Consider the following 21001-nt stretch of genomic DNA (forward strand, 5'->3'; position numbering starts at 1 on the left):
TGGCTTGTTCAGCCTACTTTCTTATAGAACACAGTACCGTCAGTCCAGGGGTCATACCACCTCTAAATGACTGAGCCCTCTCTATTTGTCACTAATTAAGAGAAGGCTCTATAGGCTTGCCTACAGCCATATCTTTTTGAGGTACATTCTCAATTGAGGTTCTCTCCTCTCAGATGAGTCTAGCCTGTATCAAAATGACATAAATTTAACCTGCACAATGGGCTGGGAAGATATGTACATGTTTATAAACTCATATTTCTAATGACTTACAGTGGTGACGTTTAATTACGTATACACTCCAAGGTCAAATTTGATATTTTTAGTGTCAGCATCAAAAAATGAAGGCATCATAAGTCTATAACCATTTTAGACATAAATGACATTACAAGTGAAAACACAAATGATAGTGAATATGAAAAATAATACTGATATAACTCAGAAAACTGACAATTATTATGGAGTATGGAATAGATAACATTACTAGGTCAATACTAAATTTCTTGAGTGTTATCATTTTAGTATGATGTTATAATTGAAATATCTTAGAAAATATTTATGGACAATTTAGTTTAGTGTTATTATTACCACCATCATTATTATTATGCTTCATGAGACAGATTTTTTCTGGAGCCCATGATGGCCTGAAGCATACGATGTTGCCCAGACTGCATTCAAACTCAAGTACTCATAAGATTATAAGTCTGAGCCATGACATCCAGCTGGCCTCAAAGAATATTCCTTTATCTAGGACATTTAAACTCCTCAACAAATTGATCAGACAGAGGGGGGGAGAGAGAGAGGGAAGAGAAGAGAGGAGAGAGAGAGAGAGAGAGAGAGAGAGAGAGAGAGAGAGCGCAAAATTACAAACACTAAGCAACCAACTGAGAAAGAGAACCCTGAAACTGTTTCCCAATTCTTAATTGTGATATCCTAGCAGTGGAATATTGAAATGGTTTATCATAGTGATGATGAATTATTTGTGCTATTTATCAGGGTTCTGCATTTGTTTCTGTGTGACATTCAGGAAACAAAGGAGGGATTCCTTAGGGCTTGGAACAAAGGGCATTCGTTCTCCAGATGAAAGTTCTGTGTTTTAGTAGGAAGGATGATGAATTGTGCTGTGTAGTTAGATTTAAGTAGAACATTCCTTTCTTTTCCAGTTCGTTGCCATATTTGCTCAGCTGACTGAGTCCTGTGGTTAAAAAATTCAGTCATTAAGCAGTCACAAATCTTCACAGGATACCAGCAAAGATGATAAAATGTTCCATTTTTTACTTTCCCTTCATACTGTACACTGAATCAGGAAATCTATCCATTCTCTTTTCACAGATGCAGGGGCGTTTTGTACCACAGTCGGATTCACGTATTCCTCGAAAACTGAGACATGCACAGGTTCCATTTTCTTTTAATAATCTTAATTTCCTTAAATCCCTATAATGCAAAACATATAATGAACAGTTATTAAAATCTGAATCTTTATTGGTGTATTTAATGATATTAAAAACAATGTTTATTGACTAAAATATACAGAATATGAGCTTAATTGTAAGTATCTTGCTAAAAGTTCTTATTTTGTCTCTAAACTCCTTTAAAAATGTATGCAATGGCTCTGGGCTCTGATTCTTCTGCATGGACGGGCTCTGTGGGAGCCTTCTCAGCTTGGTCGATCACCTTCCTGGACCTGGGGGGAGTTGGGAGGACCTTGGTCTTAGCATAGAGTGGGGAACCCTGATGGCTCCTTGGCCTTGAGAGGGAGGGAGGGGAGGTATGGGTGGAGGGGAGGGGAGGGAAGGGGGAGAAGGAGGGGAGGGAAGGGGGAGGAGGAGGGGAGGGAGGGGGGGAGGAGGAGGGAAGGAGATGGAAATTTTTAAATATAAAAAAAATAAACCATGAGAAAAAAAATGTATTTGTCAAGTGACATAGCTCAGTGCATGGAAACCATTGCTACCAAAGCTGACAACCTGATTTCAGACCTCAGATACAACATAGTAGAAAAAGAAAAGTGAATCCTTCAACTGCCTTTTAACTACGGATGTGTTGTGACATTGGCACACAGTTGTATACATTCATATAAAAAATAAATATAATAAAACAAGAATGGTCTCTTGATTACAAATCAATTCCTTATATATTCCACTCTTAATTTTTTATTTTGAGGTAAATAAAATTTTAGCTATCACCAAAAGATAATTTCACAGTAAAGCTGATTTCCTATTATCCATTTTGCAATAAAGACATTTTAAAAATAAAAAAAAGAAAATAAACATGGAACACAAGACAAAGTCCCATGATTTTGGCAACACTGTGAGATTTCAAAAGGCTAGGATGATGAGAATCTGTGCAAAAGAAGGTAAAACAGTGAATAAAATCCATACTGTATAGGCTGAGATGTCAAAGGGATAAACCTTCAACAAAAGTTCATCATTTTTTGAGGCCTGGATTCATGTTAGATAAAAATAGAGTATTTAGGTTTACCACAGCAACATCAAAAGAAATAAATTATGCTAATTGGTATTTGGGGCATAGACAGAACAGGAAAGATAAAGTAGAAATGAGCACAAACATTAGTTATTCATAAGATATGATTATGGGTACAATCAATTAAGCATGTGTATTGAATGTCGGCAAAGAGGAAAAGACCCAGAAGACAGTAACTATTCATAAGATACACATGGATCATCTTGAGTTCTAAACTTTACTTCCATGGTAATGTCCACCTCAACCTCTACCCAAGAAACACAAGTTAAATTCACAGCTGCTTATTAGGTCCATTAAAAGCAGTTGTCTAAACTACTGCATTTTCACACTGGAGAAAATGCTTGTGCTGGTGAAAGATATATCACCACCAGGCTTTTAAACTGAATTCTCAAGTGTGGGCCTAGTACTCATATCACCTTCAGTGGAGAGTTCTGTAGCATAGTCATGGTCTACAAAGATGTTTTAACCTGAATGCAGGTATCCTCCCAGGCAGTAATACCTCACACCAAATGTTTCCACTTGTCCATCTTTGACTCTGTATGGTGCTTTAGCCTATAAATATATTCACTAACTCTGTGGCCAACTATGGTGCAAAAGAGCATCAAATCTAGTGCTTGAGAGGTAGACGTAAAAGAATCGGGGCTAGCCTGTATGAAATGATACTTAAAATGTAAAAACCAAAACTAGTAAAAGCAAAAATATTCTGTGTTCTTTGAATATATTATAACATCTTTTAAGAGTGTCTGTATCCTGGCCATCTTTGTGACAGCCTGCTTGAGAGTGTACTTGAAGGAGAGAGGAACTTAATTTTCTGTATATTTGTAAATTAGCTGTCCACTTTTGCAGGATCATGTTTAAATAGAAGTGTGTTGCCAGACAGCGAATGAAATATTCCTGAGATAGTTACCAATGTGAATATCATGCTTCAGATACTTTTGTGTCTGTTGAATAAGAAACTCAGTAAGTGCAACAAAGAAAACGACATCCTGAGCAAAAGCCAGCAGAAAGAGTACATTAAACCCGTAGAACTTCAGACACCAGGATTACCAACTAACACGTGTGAAATCAGAATGGTTGATATCTGTGCAGAGAAAAAGGACCATACAGGCAGAGTCACACCTGTCCACAGTCCCATCACCTGAGAGATAGAGACAAAAATATCAGGAGTTCAAGGCCAACATGGGAAAAATGAATCTCTATCTAAAACAACAAAATCAATATAAATTAAAATGATACCAAAAGCAATTAAAACATAATTAGCTCCTCCTTTGCTTCTGGGAGTGCTAACTTGTACAGTCACTTAGGATAGATATCAACATGGTTGTTTCTCAGAAAATGGATAATCGATCTACATCAAGAGCTAGTTATGCTTCTCTTAAGCTTATACACAAAGGATAATCCTTCCTATCACAAAGGATGCACCATACTACCAAAAGGGCATTTTTCACTTACATTCATAGTGGCTTTATTTATAATAGCTGGAATTTGAAAATATCATGGACATCCATCACAAAAAGAATGGATAGAGAAAATGTGGTAAATTTACACAATGGAGTAGTATGGAGATGTTAAAAACAAGGACATCAGTAAACTTTCCCCAAAGTGGATGGAACTTGAAAAGATAATTCAGAGTGAGATAACCCAGATCCAGAAAGAAACATGGTATGTACTGACTTAGAGGTGAACTTTAGCAATAAATGAAAGGATACCTATGCTTCAATACACACATTCATGTAGGTAAGTAACAAGGAGGGCTCAAATTCAGGGGGCTTGCACAACAAATCGCACTGTGAATTGGAAATAGAATAGTCATCATGGTGGATTGTTGTAGGTGGGCATGGGAACAGGAGGAAGCAGGTTGGGGGAAGATGGCAGATGAGAGTACTGGGAAAGACAACTGGAATGAGGGTCCTTTGTGGTCTGAGTTAGAAACCTAGAACAATGGAATCACGCAGCAATCAGTGAGGGTGACCTCAGTCAGAATTCCTAGCAATGGGGTATACAGAGTCTGAACAGGCTATTTCCTGTAACTAGGCAAGACATTTAGTGGAGAGATTGAGACCTCATCCAAATCATGAAACCTCTGAGCAACAATTTGCACTGCCTGTAAGAGATACTGGGGTAAAAATGATGCAGAAAAAATGGGAATGGACAGTCAATGATTGGTTGAGTGTGATACCCATGTCAAGAGAGGGATCCCACACCTAAAACTGCCAGAGGCTGGACAATTCAGAGACCTAGGTGAGAGCCTAAAATGACTCTCAAAAATGTCAGTGAAATGATTCCTATTGATATTCTGCTATACTCATAGATGGTTGCCTAGCTCAATTTTCACTGGGTGCAACTGTAGATGGAAATGTGAAGAGCCACACAGCCAAACCTTAGGGAAACCTTGGGGTATCTCTTGGAAGAGGGGGAAAAATGATTGCGTGCATCAGAGGCACCAAGGATACCATAAGAAAACCACAGAATCAGCTGCACTCTGCTCATAGGGACTCACATGGACTGAACCAAAAAGCAGAGATCCTGCTTGGGAGTACCTAGGTCCTCTGCACATGTGCAGTGGTTGTGTGGCTTGGTCGTCTTATGTGTCTTCTAACAATGAAAGCAGGGCTTTTCTCTGACTCTGTTACCTGATTTTGGGACCTGACTGCTGTGGGACAATGGTCTGTACCCTGTCACTTGTATTTTAAAAAACACTGATTGGCCAGTAGAAAGGCAGGAAGTATGCTTGGGGTGGCCAGGCAGAAAGTAGAGGTGGTGCAATGAGAACAGGATAATTCAGGGAAGAAGAAAAGAGGCAGTATGCCATCTTTATCCAGATACAGTGGAAGCAAGATGAGAACTCACTGGTAAATGTACCAAGCCATGTGGCTAATATACACAAAAATAAAGAGTCAAATTAAGATGTAAGAATAAGTTAATAAGGAACATGAGGTAATAGGCCAACCAATGTGTAATTAATTTAGTAGACCTCTGTGTATTTCTTTGGGACTGAATGGCTGTGGGACCAGGTGGGACAGAAATCTCTGTCAAGAAATGGTGTCAATGTACAGCCAAATCCAGTTAAAACATGACAGATCTTGGGAGGTAATTCTAGAAACAAAAGAACAGAGTTATGTATGGCTTCTTAGTAGCAGCATTTTCTCAGGTGGGCTTTGTTTCCAGGAGGCAAGTGTATCTCATTTTAGAAAGACTTTCTGACACAGCTATACCTGCATAAACATGCAGCCCTTTGAATTGTCTGCTGGCAATTCCTTGCATCTCCTCCCTTCTTCTTACCAGTCACCTCTGTACCCGGGAATCCTGCCTAGCTGTTCGCCACTCAGCTTTTTTTTTATTGAACCGGTAATAGCCACACATCTTCACAGTGTACAAAAAGAAGGACCCTTTCCTCATACTGGGTTGCCTCATCCAGCTTCAATTGGAAACAAGATGCCTACATGAAAGGAGGACTGCCCTTTTTAGGAGAGAAAGGAGGGGGAGTATATTAGAACATGAAAGAGAAAGAGAGGTGGAAGAGGGACTGAAAGGAGATGAGGGGATGAGGGAAGGCTGTAACTAGACTGGAAGAAAGTAGTTAATTAAAATTATTTTGTTTATTTATTTTTGTTTTTTTAAGACAGGATTCTCTGTGCAACAGCTCTGACTACTAATTTGTGGACAAGATTGATCTTGAACTCACAGAGAAATGATTTTGTCTGCCACTATGTGCTGGTTTAAAGGTATGCACCACCACCAACTGGAAGAAAAAATTAAAAATAGAAAAAGAGGCAACCCTCAAAAAAAAAACAGTGTTTTCTTTTTTTGCTGTTTGGATGGTCACATTGTAAGAATTGGATAATAAACACTGTGTTTTTAAAATACATACATATAGATATATACACATACATAAATATATAAAAACCTACATATATACATGTTTTCCAATGTTATTTGAGGACAAACACAGAATTCCTGTTAGAGAAATTTCAACATTAGTATTTCTAAAACCATCAATTAGCATGAGGAATCGATATATGTGAAATGCAAATAGAGGTATGAATTCTGAGGATTAAAAGATCAAATGGCAATAGCACTGGGGGATGAAAAAGAGGCGAGGATGAAAGGTGTATTAACCACAGCTAAGCATCTCTAAGATACTTTATAGGCCACCATTAGTTAATAAACTTGTGTTTGGACAACACAAAGCAGGCTCTTTTTTACCTAGATAGTTTGGGTTTTTTGTTTGCTTTTGTGTGTCTTTATATGTGTATTTAAACATATTTGTCTGATTGGGTTTTTGTTTGATTGGATTGTCAATTTTGTTTTTGTTATTGGAGAACAAGGGAAAGAACTTGATTGTAGATGGGTAGAGAGGTGAGACGCATGTGGGATGTGTTAGGGGTTGGGAAAGGTGATCAAAATATAGTCAATTGAAAATGAAAATATGACTGAAAAAATGAACCACAAACAACATAATTATTAAGTGAAAATCAAAGAATAAAGCAGGGGATACACCTAGGGGAATACTGGTCAGAGAGACCACAGAGGTCACCAAAGAACACAGCATTTTGCCATTGTTCTTGGTTAACCCCTCCTAACTACATGGTAAGATCTGTTAGCTGAAGACAGCACACACTTTGTTTTCAGAACATAGAGAAATCAATTTCAAATCAATCAGGAAACACCTTTACCTGGGCTAGTTTTCAAAGGGTGACAAGGTGCTGCTGGAGGAGGAAATATATGAATGATCTTACCCAGCACTGTACCCAGCATGCTACAATACTGGCCTGCTAGGCAAGATGTGCCCAGTGGTACCATTGTTATGGGATAACTGATTGCTTTCCTATTGGAGTTGAGATTTTTACTACATGAGGGATAATGTTTGGTATTGTAATCCTAATCAAAAACCCATGATTGTGGAGGTCAAGGGCCCTAGATTGGAACCTGCTACAATTATTTTGTTAAGTGGGCATGTAGCTAACTGCTTTCTGCCCTGGCCAGAGAAGCTTCTTTTGCAGTAGGCAGTAATCTGTACAGAGGCAGGGAAGAAGTCAAAGTTCAGAAGAGAAGAAAAGTGTGTTTAGCATTATGGGGACATCAATTTCCTCCCTGTCAAAACCACCCCAAGTCTCTGGGAACAACAGGGCAGTGGAAGTGGAAAAAATATGAGAGCCAGCTGATGCAATCCCACCATATAGACATGACAAGGCTTTCCCACTCACAAACTCACAGCAGCTGTGGTTACCTATGTGAGACTTGAACAAGATCAAACTGACCAAAATTCCAGCATAGATGTGGAGGACACTCTATCTTTTAATGAGTCACTCTTGTTAGGAGACAGATGCTGGAAATGGTAAATACATTTCTTATTAAATTTTTACCAGGTATCCTTGCTCCAGTGGGTGGCCATTAAACATGTACCAGGGGAAAACTTTGGGTACAGTAAGAGGAAGCTTGAGAGGGCAAATAGGGGATAGATATAATATTTCATTTTGTATATATATGAGATTTTTAAGAAATATTATTTATAAAGAAAATCAATAAACAGTTTTCTGCCAGGTCAGAAATGACCAAGCTCAGAGCTTATAGACTAAAGCACCTTGAAATGTAAAGTAGATATGTATACATATAAATATATATGTATATATTTTTATATTTATAAATTAACAATTTTATAAGATTACTACACAAACAAGTCATGAATGTTTAAGATACTCACACTCATTGTAGCTTCCATTAAGAACAAATCACTTCATATTATCTTAAGCTTTCGGTTAGTTTTTGTGCTCTGTGCATCTTACAACACACAATCCTGAGCTGTGTTCAGTATTACATCACTAGCCATCAGCTCCTACACATTTCCATTTCCTGTCTATCACTTGCTCAGATACTGCCTTCTGCTGCTTTTCCCTACCCCTGAGATTCATAGATAATGAGAAAAGCCATGTATAATGAGAGAAAAAACTTTGCACACAATCCTACCAACTCTGGCACCAGTGTTAGAATTTAAGGGTTCAGGAAACTCACAGTTTAGATGTGCCATTGTCAATCCATCCCCATTTGCTTTTGCTTATTTCATAAGATAATCCAATCCAGAAAGTGTTTGTAATAAGCTGGTACTTTAGAAACATCTGTAAGGAAAATAAAAATTTATCTTACGATAAAATGTTTCTGCTTGAGAAAAGAACAGCTATTCCTGGTTCCTGATATTCTAATGTCAGTTCTTTTCTGTACTGTCCTCCAGCCCTTCAGTTCCTCCAAGTTCATTTTTAAAGTGATTTCTCATGTCATGTCAGAACCAGTGAGTTACTTAAGTTATGTAAAATGAAGCGTCAAGCGTCTAGAAATACTACTTTCATGAAAAGATTTATATCTGTGAATCTCAGAGAAAGGCTCAGTGTGTAGCCAAGACTGGCCTTGAACTCACAATCTCCCTGCTTCAGACCCCTAAATGTACATTGCATATCTAGCTTCTTAAGTAAGTCTGACAACTTATGAAATTATTCTAATTCATATTTCAGAAGACTATGGAGGCATGTGAGAAGCATTCATCTTAAGAGACTCTTCGTCTTCAAACCAAATTCACTAAGACGAAAAATACTGTGAAAAGCTATGCATTATCCTCCATGTTCTAGTGAGGAGGCCATGCTATTATTCAGATCTGAAAGTGACAGAACTTGAGGAAGTGGGAAGTTGTGGAAGAAATTAATGTGTCTTGCATGTGACATACGTGGCCATGATGGCTAATAAAACTATTGAATATAGTTTATGGTATGATTTTAAATTTATCTATGTTTCATGTATCAAAAGGAAAATTATACTATAACTTCACATAAAAATTTATTTCATGCTGTAATTATTCAGAATTGTACATTGGTAGAGTATTATTCATTATGTTCTAAATGAAAAAGATTTCAAGCTGACCATTCAATCATTTCTCTAGAAAAAAGACCTTCTATGTATTTCAAAAGATTTCTTTCTTTGTTTGATTTTTGATTTTTTTTTTTTATTTTTGAGACAAGTTTTCACTGTAGCTTTGAATCCTGTCCTGGAACTAGCTTTTGTAAATCAGGTTGGTTTTGAACTCACAAAGATCTGTCAGCCTCTGCCTCCTGAGTTCTGGGATCTAAGGAATGAGCCACCACTGCCTGATTTTGAAAAAATTTCTGTAGTGAAAATGTAAACATCTAATGTCAGTATCTTGGGCACTTGTTTTCCCTTGATACTCATTTCTAAAGACAGATAACATTTGGTGAAACATTAGAATATCATGAGGTAAGTATCATTATGGACAGTGAAAATCAGCATGGTTCTAACCAGAAAAATTATTTAATTCCATGGTTCTCATATAATCTACACTTTGCACTTTGGCCCAGAGGTCAGTTACATTCTCCACTGCCATCCAATTACTCATCTCAAGTAGTCTCACTTCTGGGTTCCAACGAGCAAACCCAAGACAGTTGCCTTTCCGGGTGTAGCTGGCACTCTATGGAGATATATAACTGTCAGTCACAGAATGTGCTGTAATAAAATAATAAAATAATAACATCATCAGGAAAAACATGCTTCTCTGAGAGACTCTCTTGCAGACTCATGAGAAATGGGGGAGTTTGCAAAGACAGATGTCTCTTTAGTAGAGTCTCCTCATCACAGACCCTGTGTCCGGAAAATTAATCTAGAAGCAAGATGGGTATCCTGAGAGACCCTTAATGTAGCATTTGCTCTTATTATAGGCAAGTATATCTAATCCTTGAAGGTCTCTCTTTCAATAAACTGGCCTGGGGTCAATATCTCACTTTACAAGATTTAGAAACAGAGTCTAAGAGAACAAATGTGCATGTTAAGAGTCTACAGTACCAGTTCATCATCATCATCTATCTTCAAAAGGGAGAAGCTGCAGTCCTGGCAGGTCTGTTTACAGCCACTCCAGTGTTTATTGTCCATGATGAAATAATAACATTTTATACCACAGCAGAACAAGTGTGCTTCAGCACATTTGCCTACAACAGAGAATGAACTTGTAAATTCTTAATTTCAGGTGTTCTATTATGAGAAAAATGTATTTATTACACATTTGGTTTTTTTTTTTTCCGAGACAGGGTTTCTCTGCAGCTTTGGAGCCTGAACTGGAACTAGCTCTTGTAGACCAGGCTGGTCTCGAACTCACAGAGATCCGCCTGCCTCTGCCTCCCGAGTACTGGGATTAAAGGCAGGCGCCACCACCGCCCGGCTTTTATTACACATTTATAACTGAATAAAATCTCACAGCTCTCAGAAATTGATATTCTAGAATGCTGAGTGACCCCTCTACACCCATGCCCTATGCAGCACTGTTTACAATAGAAATGTGAATATAATTTAAGTTTTCATTATGGATGAATCAATAGAAAAATGTATCATGTACACACAAAGGAATACTATCTATCCTTGAAAGGGAAGTAAATGCAGCTGGGCATGGCTTATGCCCATAAACCCATCTCTACTTAGGCCAAGGCAGGAAGTTCCCCTCCAGTTTGAGGTCAGCTTTGGTTAAACAGTGAATTCCAGGCCAGCCTTGCCTATACAGTATATTCCAAGTGAGCTTTGGTTATACAATGAAACCATTTTTAATACCTAGCACCTCACAACACGTATAAATCTACCAGGTAACTCCTGACTGCTGATCACTTAGTGTCAGTGTCCCACATCTCTTATGCATGTACAGCTGTGCTGTGGTCTATGTAAATGCTTTTACCTTAATAGAAATAAATGACATATATGGAAGCTTTTTAGGGCAATTTTATGTTCTCCTGCCTTCAGTGGTACAGTCACAGCCCCAAAATGTCAATTTTGAATACATTAAAACATGTGGTTTCTTAGCTACATTTCATTGCCATTTATTTGTTTGCTCTGGTGGTGAGGATACCCTCTCTCTATTAATAAAACTTTATGTCCAACCCTTATTTTTCTTTGCAGAGTTAACATCGCTGTGTAGTTCAAGCTAGCTTGGAATTTACTGGACACCAAGACTGTCCTCAAATTTGCAATTGTCCTTCCTCTGTGTTCTAACTACAAGCATTGGAGAATTTTGCTACCATTTAGAATTGATAGTTAGTTTATTCTAATACAATAATGCAAAACATTTTTGATGAGTCTGGAATGCCTCAAGAATTATTTTTGGAGCTTTATTTACTTATTTATTTATATTTTAAATTTACCAGTTTTAAAGATATTATGAGTCTTTGACTAATAAAGATTGCCAACTCCTGCCATCAAACAAGTGAGATCATAAGATAGAGTTCTTTGTGAACTCTAGAGCCTGAAAAAATACTTCATAATTAATGGTAAACTGTGTCAATTATAGCTAACCAGTCACAATGCAAGGAAATATTCCTTGTAACATTATATATTTCCATCTTTGTGTCACTGATAGACAAACACCAGTGCGAGCACCACGGTGAAGCTCTCATGTGCAGTGTAGGGAGGACACTCTGGTCACAAAGAAATGAACTTTCTGATACCAAACAGAAGGAAAACAAACATACAAATAATTATTTTTATGACTGTGTCCACATAAATATTCTAAGTCCATTTTAGTCTCAGAATTTGGAAAACACTCTCTTACTGGAAACTCCCACATTCTGTTAACAATAAAAGGGGGACCCAGATTTGCTCACAGATGAAAACTACCTGAATCCTCAGCTGTGCTGATTTGAGCTTCCCTTCCTGGGAACAGTAGGAGACAGAATAGTCACTGAGTTCTAGAAACTGTAAGATGTTCCTAATTCAAACAGGGATTTCTGGGGTTCTGAGCTCCTACAGTATATAAGGAAACCCAACCATTAACCCACAGAACACCAGGACTCTAACCTAATAACTGGACTTCAAATCTTTGGGAGAAGAATCAGTACAGAACCATGCAATTCCTTATTCGAGATGCCCTCCTTACCTGTGTACTTTCCGTAATCTAAAACAGCTTTAGTTTTCCCACAGCATCTCTTCTGTTCCTCCTGATTTTTGCAGCCTTCATTCTCTGGTGCCTTATTTGTCAATGTTTTCTTAGAGGCGCTGGTGTTTTGTAGAGTGCTTTGATCGAGGTTATTTTGATCATATTTTTCTTGACTACACTGAAAAACTAAAATTAAAAAGGATATAACTGAAAATGGTTATTAGTGCTAAATATTGAAATTTATGATATAAGAAAAGGCCTCATGTTGATAATATATGCCATTACTTCAAATGCTATTTTGACATTTGAAAAAACAACATCTCAATTGACTCACTAAAGAGACAGAAACAACAATTTCTATCAGAAACTTCAGTATAAAGTAAATGTAAATCAGAATTAAATTATGGTGGAAGCATGTTACCTTCCAATCCCTTCAATTCTTTCTCTGCATAAAACTTACAAATGAATATCTAACTAATGAACGCAGTCATCTTTTAACATACACTTAAAATGTGAATTAAGAAACACATAGATCTGGCACCAGATGGAAAATATAATATCCTTCTGTGTAGTCATATTTTAGTACAGCCTGGTTGGTGTTTCCTGCAAAGATGTGACAGAATCCAACAATGCTGAAGTTTTAACATCTCTGTGCACATCTCTTCTTTTTACATAATTATGACTTCAATATAGACTGAAGAAAAAAATAAAAGAATGCCATCATTAAAACATCTTGTGTGAAGTAACCCAGACCCAAAATGACAGACATGATGTGTAATATTCACTTACAAGGGAATATTAGCTGTAAAATACAGGAGAACTATGCTATAGTCCACAGATGCAGAGAGACTAGGTAACAAGGAGGGTTCATGGGGGAATGCCTGGATCTCCCTGGGAAGGGGGTAAAAGAGGATATTTCATAAGTGGACTGAGGAAAGGTAGGGATGGAGGAAGAAAGTTCTAAAAGAAAAGAATGATGAGGACGGTTGGATTTCTGGGTCAGGTAGAGACCTAGTACAAGGGAATTTCCTATTTATCTACAAGATGACCTCAGATAAGACTCCTGGCAATGGCAGATATGTAGCCTTCAGTACCCAGGTTCAAGAAGCAGAAACTTTTAGAATCCCAGTGGCTTGGGGAGTAGGAAATGAACATTTGCTGCTCTGAAGCCATTGCATGTAGGACATAGTGCTAGATTTGCATTAATGAACAGAGCCCACAGTAGTTCACAAGTGACTGTGCACTCAGAGTTGTGCTGAGGTTTATTCTAAATGCTCTTAACTTAAGAGAAGTAAGAGACTCACAGAAAGCTTTTGAAGGTGATGAACTTTTCTGGTGATTGTGGAGATGCCTTCAAGTGTACACCCATATCCCCAAGCATGTCAAGTTAAATACATTAAAATGCTTGATGTTTGAATAGCAATAAAAATTCAATATGATTGTTTTGTGAAGTGTTGGAGTTGGCCTTGCTCTATCAAGAAACTTTGTCTCTGACCTTTGTTCTGTGGAGTTTTATCACTGTGTAGCTCTGGCTTTCTTGGTATTTGCTGGGCTACCTAGACTGTCTTCAAATATAAAATCCTCCTGCCTTGGCCTTCTAATCAAAAGCATTACAAAATGGTGCTATAATTGGAAGTGATAGTTACTTTATTTTAAAATCATAACATAAAACATTTTTTTTTCGAGACAGGGTTTCCCTGTAGTTTCTACAGCCTGTCCTGGAACTAGCTCTTGTAGACCAGGCTGGCCTCAAACCGCCTGCCTCTGTCTCCCGAGTGCTAGGATTAAAGGCGTGTGCCACCACCGCCCAGCTAAAACAAATTTTATTAGTTTGGAATGTTTCAAAGATTTTTTTGGTGCTTTTTTCCTTTTACATATTTTAATTCATCAGGTTAAAGATATTATTTATCCTTGTATAATGAGAATCTGCTCTCTTATTGTGAGTAGAGACCATATGCAAAAGCTCTTGGTAAACATTAAACCCTGAATGAATATTAACAATAATTGATAAGCATTTAATTCAAGAAAACCAGTCATAATGCAAGGTAATGAAGGTTTCTCACAACACATAACATTTTAATCCTTTTCTTATTACTAATGGGATCCCTAGCAGAAGTAAATTATTGTGGGCACCATTGTATAGGTCCCACTTGCTTGCAGGCAGTATGGCTCGGTCACAAACTTGCAACATATTTGATACCAAGTAATGAGGAAAAATACACACTCTTCTATTTATTACTCTAATAATTCAAATACGCTATTCTATTTCATACTAAATATCTGGTAAATATACTCTTACTGGAAACTTCCATGTTCTTCAAGAACAAAGTTGGAGATTGGATTTGCTCATAAAACAAAGCATTAATTTTCATGGGTGCTAACTTGTGAATCTATATCCTGAAAGCAGTAGAAGAAAGAATAGCCACTGGGTTCTAGAAACTGCAAGATTGTCCTAATCCAAACAGGTATTTCCAGGATTTCAGGCCCCTGAAATCCATTAAGCCACAGATCATCAGCCTAATAAATTGTTAACAGGACTTCAAAGCTTCTGGAGAAGAAACACTACAGAATAATGAAGTTCTTTATTCAAGATCCCCTCATTACTTGTGTGCCCTATGGAATCTGCCCCCTCCAAAAAACAAACAAACAAAAAACCCCTTATCTTCCCTACAGCATCTGTTTCAATCTCTGTTGAGGGACCAGAGTTTTGTTTGTTTTTATTTTTTTGATGTTTGAGGTCACCACACTCTTTAGGTTTATTTCGCATTTCAGGATTTTTTCTTTAAGTAGCTCTCTTTTTCCATGGTTTGATATATTAAATTGAGGTTGTTTATAGAGTTTTTTGCAGTTCATGTTTTTCTTCGCTATACTGAAAAAATTAACTAAGTAGTAGGTATAATACAAAAAATGCTTATAATGAGTAAATATTGAAATTTAAGGTTAGAGAAAATCTTCAAGTTGACAGGAAATACATATCATTACTTTAATTGCTATTCTGACACTTAAAAAGCAACGCTTCCTTTAACTCACTACAAGAATGGAAACATGAACTTATCACAATTGGCAGACTCAGTGTAAAGTAGATGAAATAGCTACAAAAATATTATGATGCAAGCACCTTATGTTCTGATTACTTCAATTTTTAGCAAAAACTTACAAATAAATATTTAAGTAAAATAGTCAGAGAAACAATAGAGCTTGGAAATTTGAACTAAGAAACATGAAGTAATACCACAGTTATCATCAGAGCAGATGGACTACCCATCATAGAAGAGACGATAATATGCAGATTTCCAGCTTTGTTGGAGCTTAGCCCAATAGTGGTTTTCTCTAAGGGTGTGAGGACATCAAACAAAAGGTAAAGCTGAAGTTCTAGAACGTCTAACTTCTGTGTACAGACTCCATCTTTTCATTTAACCGTGTCCTCAATATCCATAAGACAGTGTAATTTATTTTGTACAGCTATTTTTTACAAGCTGTATATGTCAGATTCATAACCACCCAAGCAGAAAGCAGTATATTGCCAATACACATGTTACACGGAATATTATTTTGAGTAAGACAAGCAGCCCCAGAGTCACTGTAATGTTCAAGGGTTCAGGAGTCCCAGGGGAAAAAAAGCTTATAAATTCTGGGCCACCTGGAATGTCACCTGATGACAGACAAAATAATGGACAAAGTATGATCTCTGTGGCATAATTAGTGTCTATTGGCATTACCTAGGAAAATAATGTATGCGAATTACTCACTGTATGTCAGCCACACTGCAATTGCCGTCATCAGAAGTAAGCAAAGGATCCCAAGAGCCACTGCAATGAGATGTAAGGAGATTGTAAGAGATATAATTCTAAAGACATCAAATTTGGTAAGAGAATTATCCCCAGGACCATCCCATGGTTCACCACTAGCCATAACCTGGAGCTTCATATGACAAAGGGATGATAAACTCTAACATTTTAAGCAAAATCCCAGAACACAAACAAACTCCTACACCTAATGTTCAGGGAATAGCTCAGAAGAGAGGACTAAAGATTGTAAAATACAGAGACTCGAGATAGGGAAGTTGCATTCAGCAGTCTCAAAAATAGCATAACCTAAGCAGGACTAGCCCAACTACAACACCAGAGAACATGCCAATAAGGACAGGGGAAATCTCCATATGATCCCAAACAATTGATGACAGGTGAGAGAGAAAATTAATCTCTTCTAGGAATGAGTCCATAAGTGGATATCTAATAGCAAGTGGTCAGCTCCAAAATACGTGCATGTGAACAGCAATAAATGAAATGTCAGATTGAATATATAAACACATGCAAACATATTACTAATAAAAGGGAAAGGAAACAATAGAGACAATACAACAAAGTAGGAGCATTAGGAGGTACTGAAAGGGTAACTGGGAAAGGAGAACAGCATATAATAGTAATGGTTAAAGGTGATCAGTTAATTATATTTACTTGTGTACACAAATCATAATGAAACCCTCTATTTTATATAATTAATAAATTCTAATGAGCTCTAAAAAGTTTAAGTTTTAGATTTCTGAATGGCAGACAACTATTCTGTTTATAGCCTACATATAGAAGCAGTTCTCTAGGAGTTTAGATAAGTTTCGTTCATTCAGCCTTGAACTCTCAGTTTTCCTGACCCTGTCTCACAGGAAGCTGGAATGACAGGCTTGAACTGCCTCTTCCAGGTGCATACAATTTATTTATCTTACAAACACTGAAGGCATAAGCACGATGCAGGTTGAAAACACCAAACTGTAATTAGCAGTCCACTAAAGAGATCACAACTCAGCATGAAGAGGAAGGAAAGATCAATCTTGACAAACTTTGAGAAGCTGGTAGCCAGTCTAAAAATTCTGAACTCTATAAAGTACCATCATAAAAAATTCTGAGAAGTCAGCTCTTTTCCTGTCTATTAACTATGTTTTTCTCAGAAAATAAGATATTTATCCTGTGACTTAAGGTCTTGGGTTCTAGGGTCCCGAATCTTATTATCACCACACTAACATAGCAGAAGTTTTCAGTTTAGACATTGAATGGGACAGTATTTGAAGGACTAGGGAATGAGAGTAAAGACTTTAGATTTCCCTTCTGACCTGACTGTCGATGCTGATGATTGGCATTGGAATATCTTGCTTAGAAAGAGATTTGCTTTTAACACATACTTTTCTTTTTTTGTGTGTGTTTTTTGTTTGTTTTGTTTTATTTTATTTTTTCAAGACTGGGTTTCTCTATAGCTTTGGAGCCTGTCCTGGAACAAACTCTTGTAGACCAGGCTGGAATCGAATTCACAGAGATCTGCCTGCCTCTGCCTCCTGGGGTCTGGGACTAAAGGTGTGCACCACCACTGCCCAGCTATACTTTTCATTTCTTTAAGATTTTATTTCCTTAGAAAATTTGATGTTCGCTCAGTATGTAGTTCATTTCTAAAGGCCTCATATTTTAAATCATAAGTCGATAAAATTAACAAAAAGCTAATGGTTTCTCAAACTTATAAAAATGTACTCAAGGGAGGCTAGTTGGCTCACACCTGGAATCCCATCATGTGAGAGGCTGAGCTGGGATAATCAAGGATTCTGGGCCACTTTTTGCCACATAGCACAGTTAATATCGGCCCTGGCTACTTGAGACTCTGATTCAAAAAAAAAAAAAAATTACACAAGACAAAAAAAAATTATTGATTTTTTCAGTCTCAAAGTTTGCTTTTTAAATAAATACTTCTATGTCTTTACTTCTTCCAGCAGTGATCACCTATTATCAGCTGGCAATCATCAGACAGTTTGCAATGTATGGTGTGTACAGTGCCTAGGAGGAGAGCACTCACCTTTGTGGCAAACCTCTCTGGGACCGTGAGTCTCATCCTGACTGGCCGGACTCTGTGACTCTGAAGAGGACTCAAAAACTCTTGAGTTTGAATATATCACCTGCTGATTCCTCATTTTGGGCAGAAGCAAGAAGGCTTAAATTAAAATATTGTCTTGGGATGATGTCTAGGTAAAGAAAAAATTAAAATGTCCAAGTTTAAAACATTCCAGAATTTTATGTTGGGGTAGGGTGGAAGATTATTAACTCCTTCAAAGATCTGAATGCTGGAAAGAGTGTGGAAGGTGGCTGGCTTCCAAAACATATGATAATTAATAAGCAAATTAATTTTTTGCCTCTTCCATTAAACAGTATTTGAAGGGGTAATGTGTAAACAGGTAATATTAAAAATTTTGGTGATCTCAATTAATTTAAAGTATATCTAAGACATTTTCCTTGACGAAATTTTCAAAACTCATTTACAATTTCATTAATTCCCTAAAAGTAAAATGTCTTCCTATTATAAAATTCTACAAAGTGCAGAAGAAAGTACATAAACCACTTGAACTAATCACCAACTAATTAATTCTATTGATCACTCTATATCACACACAACAAAAATCATAGCACAATAAAAGAAATTCTTCTCTTGAAGCTAAATTCTAACATTTTCAGGCAGACTTAATACAGCCCTAATATGATCAACTGTCTTTCCTATCCCTGTTACTGTCATACCGGCCATTTGTAACTGAATGGTATTTCTATAGAATAAGTATGATCCTGTGTAGAGGTGTCTGAAGGAATCAAAATTGCTGTTACCTATAGCCCATCCAGGTGGTGATGAAGGTGGAGGAAACTTGGGCTGTAGAACAAGTTGTCCTTTCCTGTTTTGCTTCCCCTCAGATGCTCTAAATGAAACACAGAAGAGAGTCCCTTATGCAAGATACTCCAGCGCGTAAAGATCTGCCCCTCCTCTCGACCAAAGTGAAAAGAGGAAATTGTATGTTGAGAGCTGATACTGAAAGATCGGAGTCATGAACTATGCATTCCTGCATATGAAATAATCCCATTTCATATGCAGCAGAATCACTTTTGTAACCAATATTTCATGACTGAAAGGAAAAAGGAAGATACATTTTGAGAAAACATTGCCAATATTTTCAGCTAAAACATAATGTCATTTAAAGAAGCCATTGTTTAGAAGAAATGACTGAAACATCTCCATATGAATATAAGCATATATAGAATAAATGGGATGATTAAGTTCTTCAGTTTCAAATTTTAATAATTTTCAGGGATTTTGTCTTAGTTAGTATATATTAATATTTCAGATGAAATATTACTGTTTATTTTTTAATTTTGTCTATTGTAGTCAATGTATATTAGGAATGCCATAAGGCAGTCACATTCCGTTTGTGATTTTCTTGGTGTTTCCTGATCTACCCTTTAATCCACACATAATGTTTACAATGAAAGTTGATGTCTTTCCACATTGGTTTCGTTGCTGTCATTTCTATGAGGCTGGACTATTAAACCCAAGCTCTTGCACGTCTTCCACAAGAGATGAACCGTGAGCTACATGTTCATCTTTTGAGGACTTGCTCATTTGTTTGTTTGGTTGGTTGGCTGCTTTTTTGGATTTTTGGTGCTGTTTCAGACAGAATCATGTTGTATACTAATAATGGCCTGAAACTCACTATGAAGCACAGGTTGGATTCAAATTCAATATTCTCCTGCATCATCATCCTCAGTACTGTGTTACAGATTCAGTGAAACAGTTTACACTGTTTGTGTGTGTGTTTGCCTGTGTGTGTGTCCCCCTCTGTGTGTGTGTGTCTCTCTTTGTGTGTGTGACGTGTTTGATGACTGCAATATGACTTATATAAACAAAAACTTACATGCAACAAGGTATGACAACACACTGCTATAATCCAAGGACAGAGGCAGGAGAATTATCAGAAGTACAATGACAGCTTGGTCTACTACATATTGAGTTTTAGAACACCTAGAGCTATAAAGTGACACCTTATCTGTAAAGCACCCCTCCTCTCTGACAGAAGGTGTCATAAAGCAAGCTCATTCATCTCGTTCATTATTCTACATATGTCACTCTGCAACTATCACCCTTCACTTTGTGTCGTGGTGTGGCAAATGTTAGGCCTCACCCCACATGATGACAACTGACAATATTTCCAACCTTAAAAAATCTGCACCCAAATAAACATCTTTCATTGTAACTTACTCAGCCTATTGCTCTGCTAGAGCAATTGTAATGAACCAGCATACACAATGAGCTAGGTTCTTTATCCTATCATATAAACCTGATAGTGGTAGTATTGTGTAATTGACAAGATCAAGAAGAGACAAGACTTGATCACAACTGTCAGAGATTGTCTATGCTAGATTTAGCTCTGAAAAAGACTATGAAGGATTATATTTGCTAGGTTAATCGAGGTGGGAAGATCCATCCATTCTACCTGGTGCCATTTTCCTACATTGGGATCCCAGACAGTATAAATGAAGAGAGCAAGCTGAGTACAAATGCTCATTAATTTCTCTCTGTTTCTTCCTATGATGAAATGTGATCAGTTGCCTCAAGCTCCAGTTACAGTGACTTCTTTACCACGAAGGACTATAAACATGAACTGGGAGTGAAAATGAACGCTTCATTCCCTATGCTGGCTTGTCTATGTTTTATCATAATAGAAAAAGAACCAAAGACGCTGTGATGGCAGGTTGTTTTGCTTTGTTTTAGAATAGAGTCCATGAGTAAAACTGAGGATGTGAGAAATTCACAGTA

General features: G+C 37.2%; 1 protein-coding gene across 1 annotated transcript; it reads right to left on the bottom strand.

Moving 5' to 3' along the window:
* Positions 1-1255: 1255 nt before the first annotated feature.
* On the bottom strand, positions 1256-19104 carry LOC119807816 (killer cell lectin-like receptor 2). Its single transcript, XM_038319971.1, has 7 exons — positions 19021-19104; positions 18224-18389; positions 16141-16200; positions 12392-12577; positions 10321-10463; positions 8491-8594; positions 1256-1431 (listed from the first exon to the last, which is right to left on the bottom strand). Exons 2-7 carry the CDS (start codon positions 18336-18338, stop codon positions 1272-1274), a joined length of 768 nt encoding a protein of 255 aa, XP_038175899.1. The 5' UTR covers positions 18339-18389; positions 19021-19104; the 3' UTR covers positions 1256-1271.
* Between the last annotated feature and the right edge of the window lie 1897 nt (positions 19105-21001).

This window comes from Arvicola amphibius, chromosome 2 (genome assembly GCF_903992535.2).
Source record: "Arvicola amphibius chromosome 2, mArvAmp1.2, whole genome shotgun sequence".
NCBI lineage: Eukaryota > Metazoa > Chordata > Mammalia > Rodentia > Cricetidae > Arvicola > Arvicola amphibius.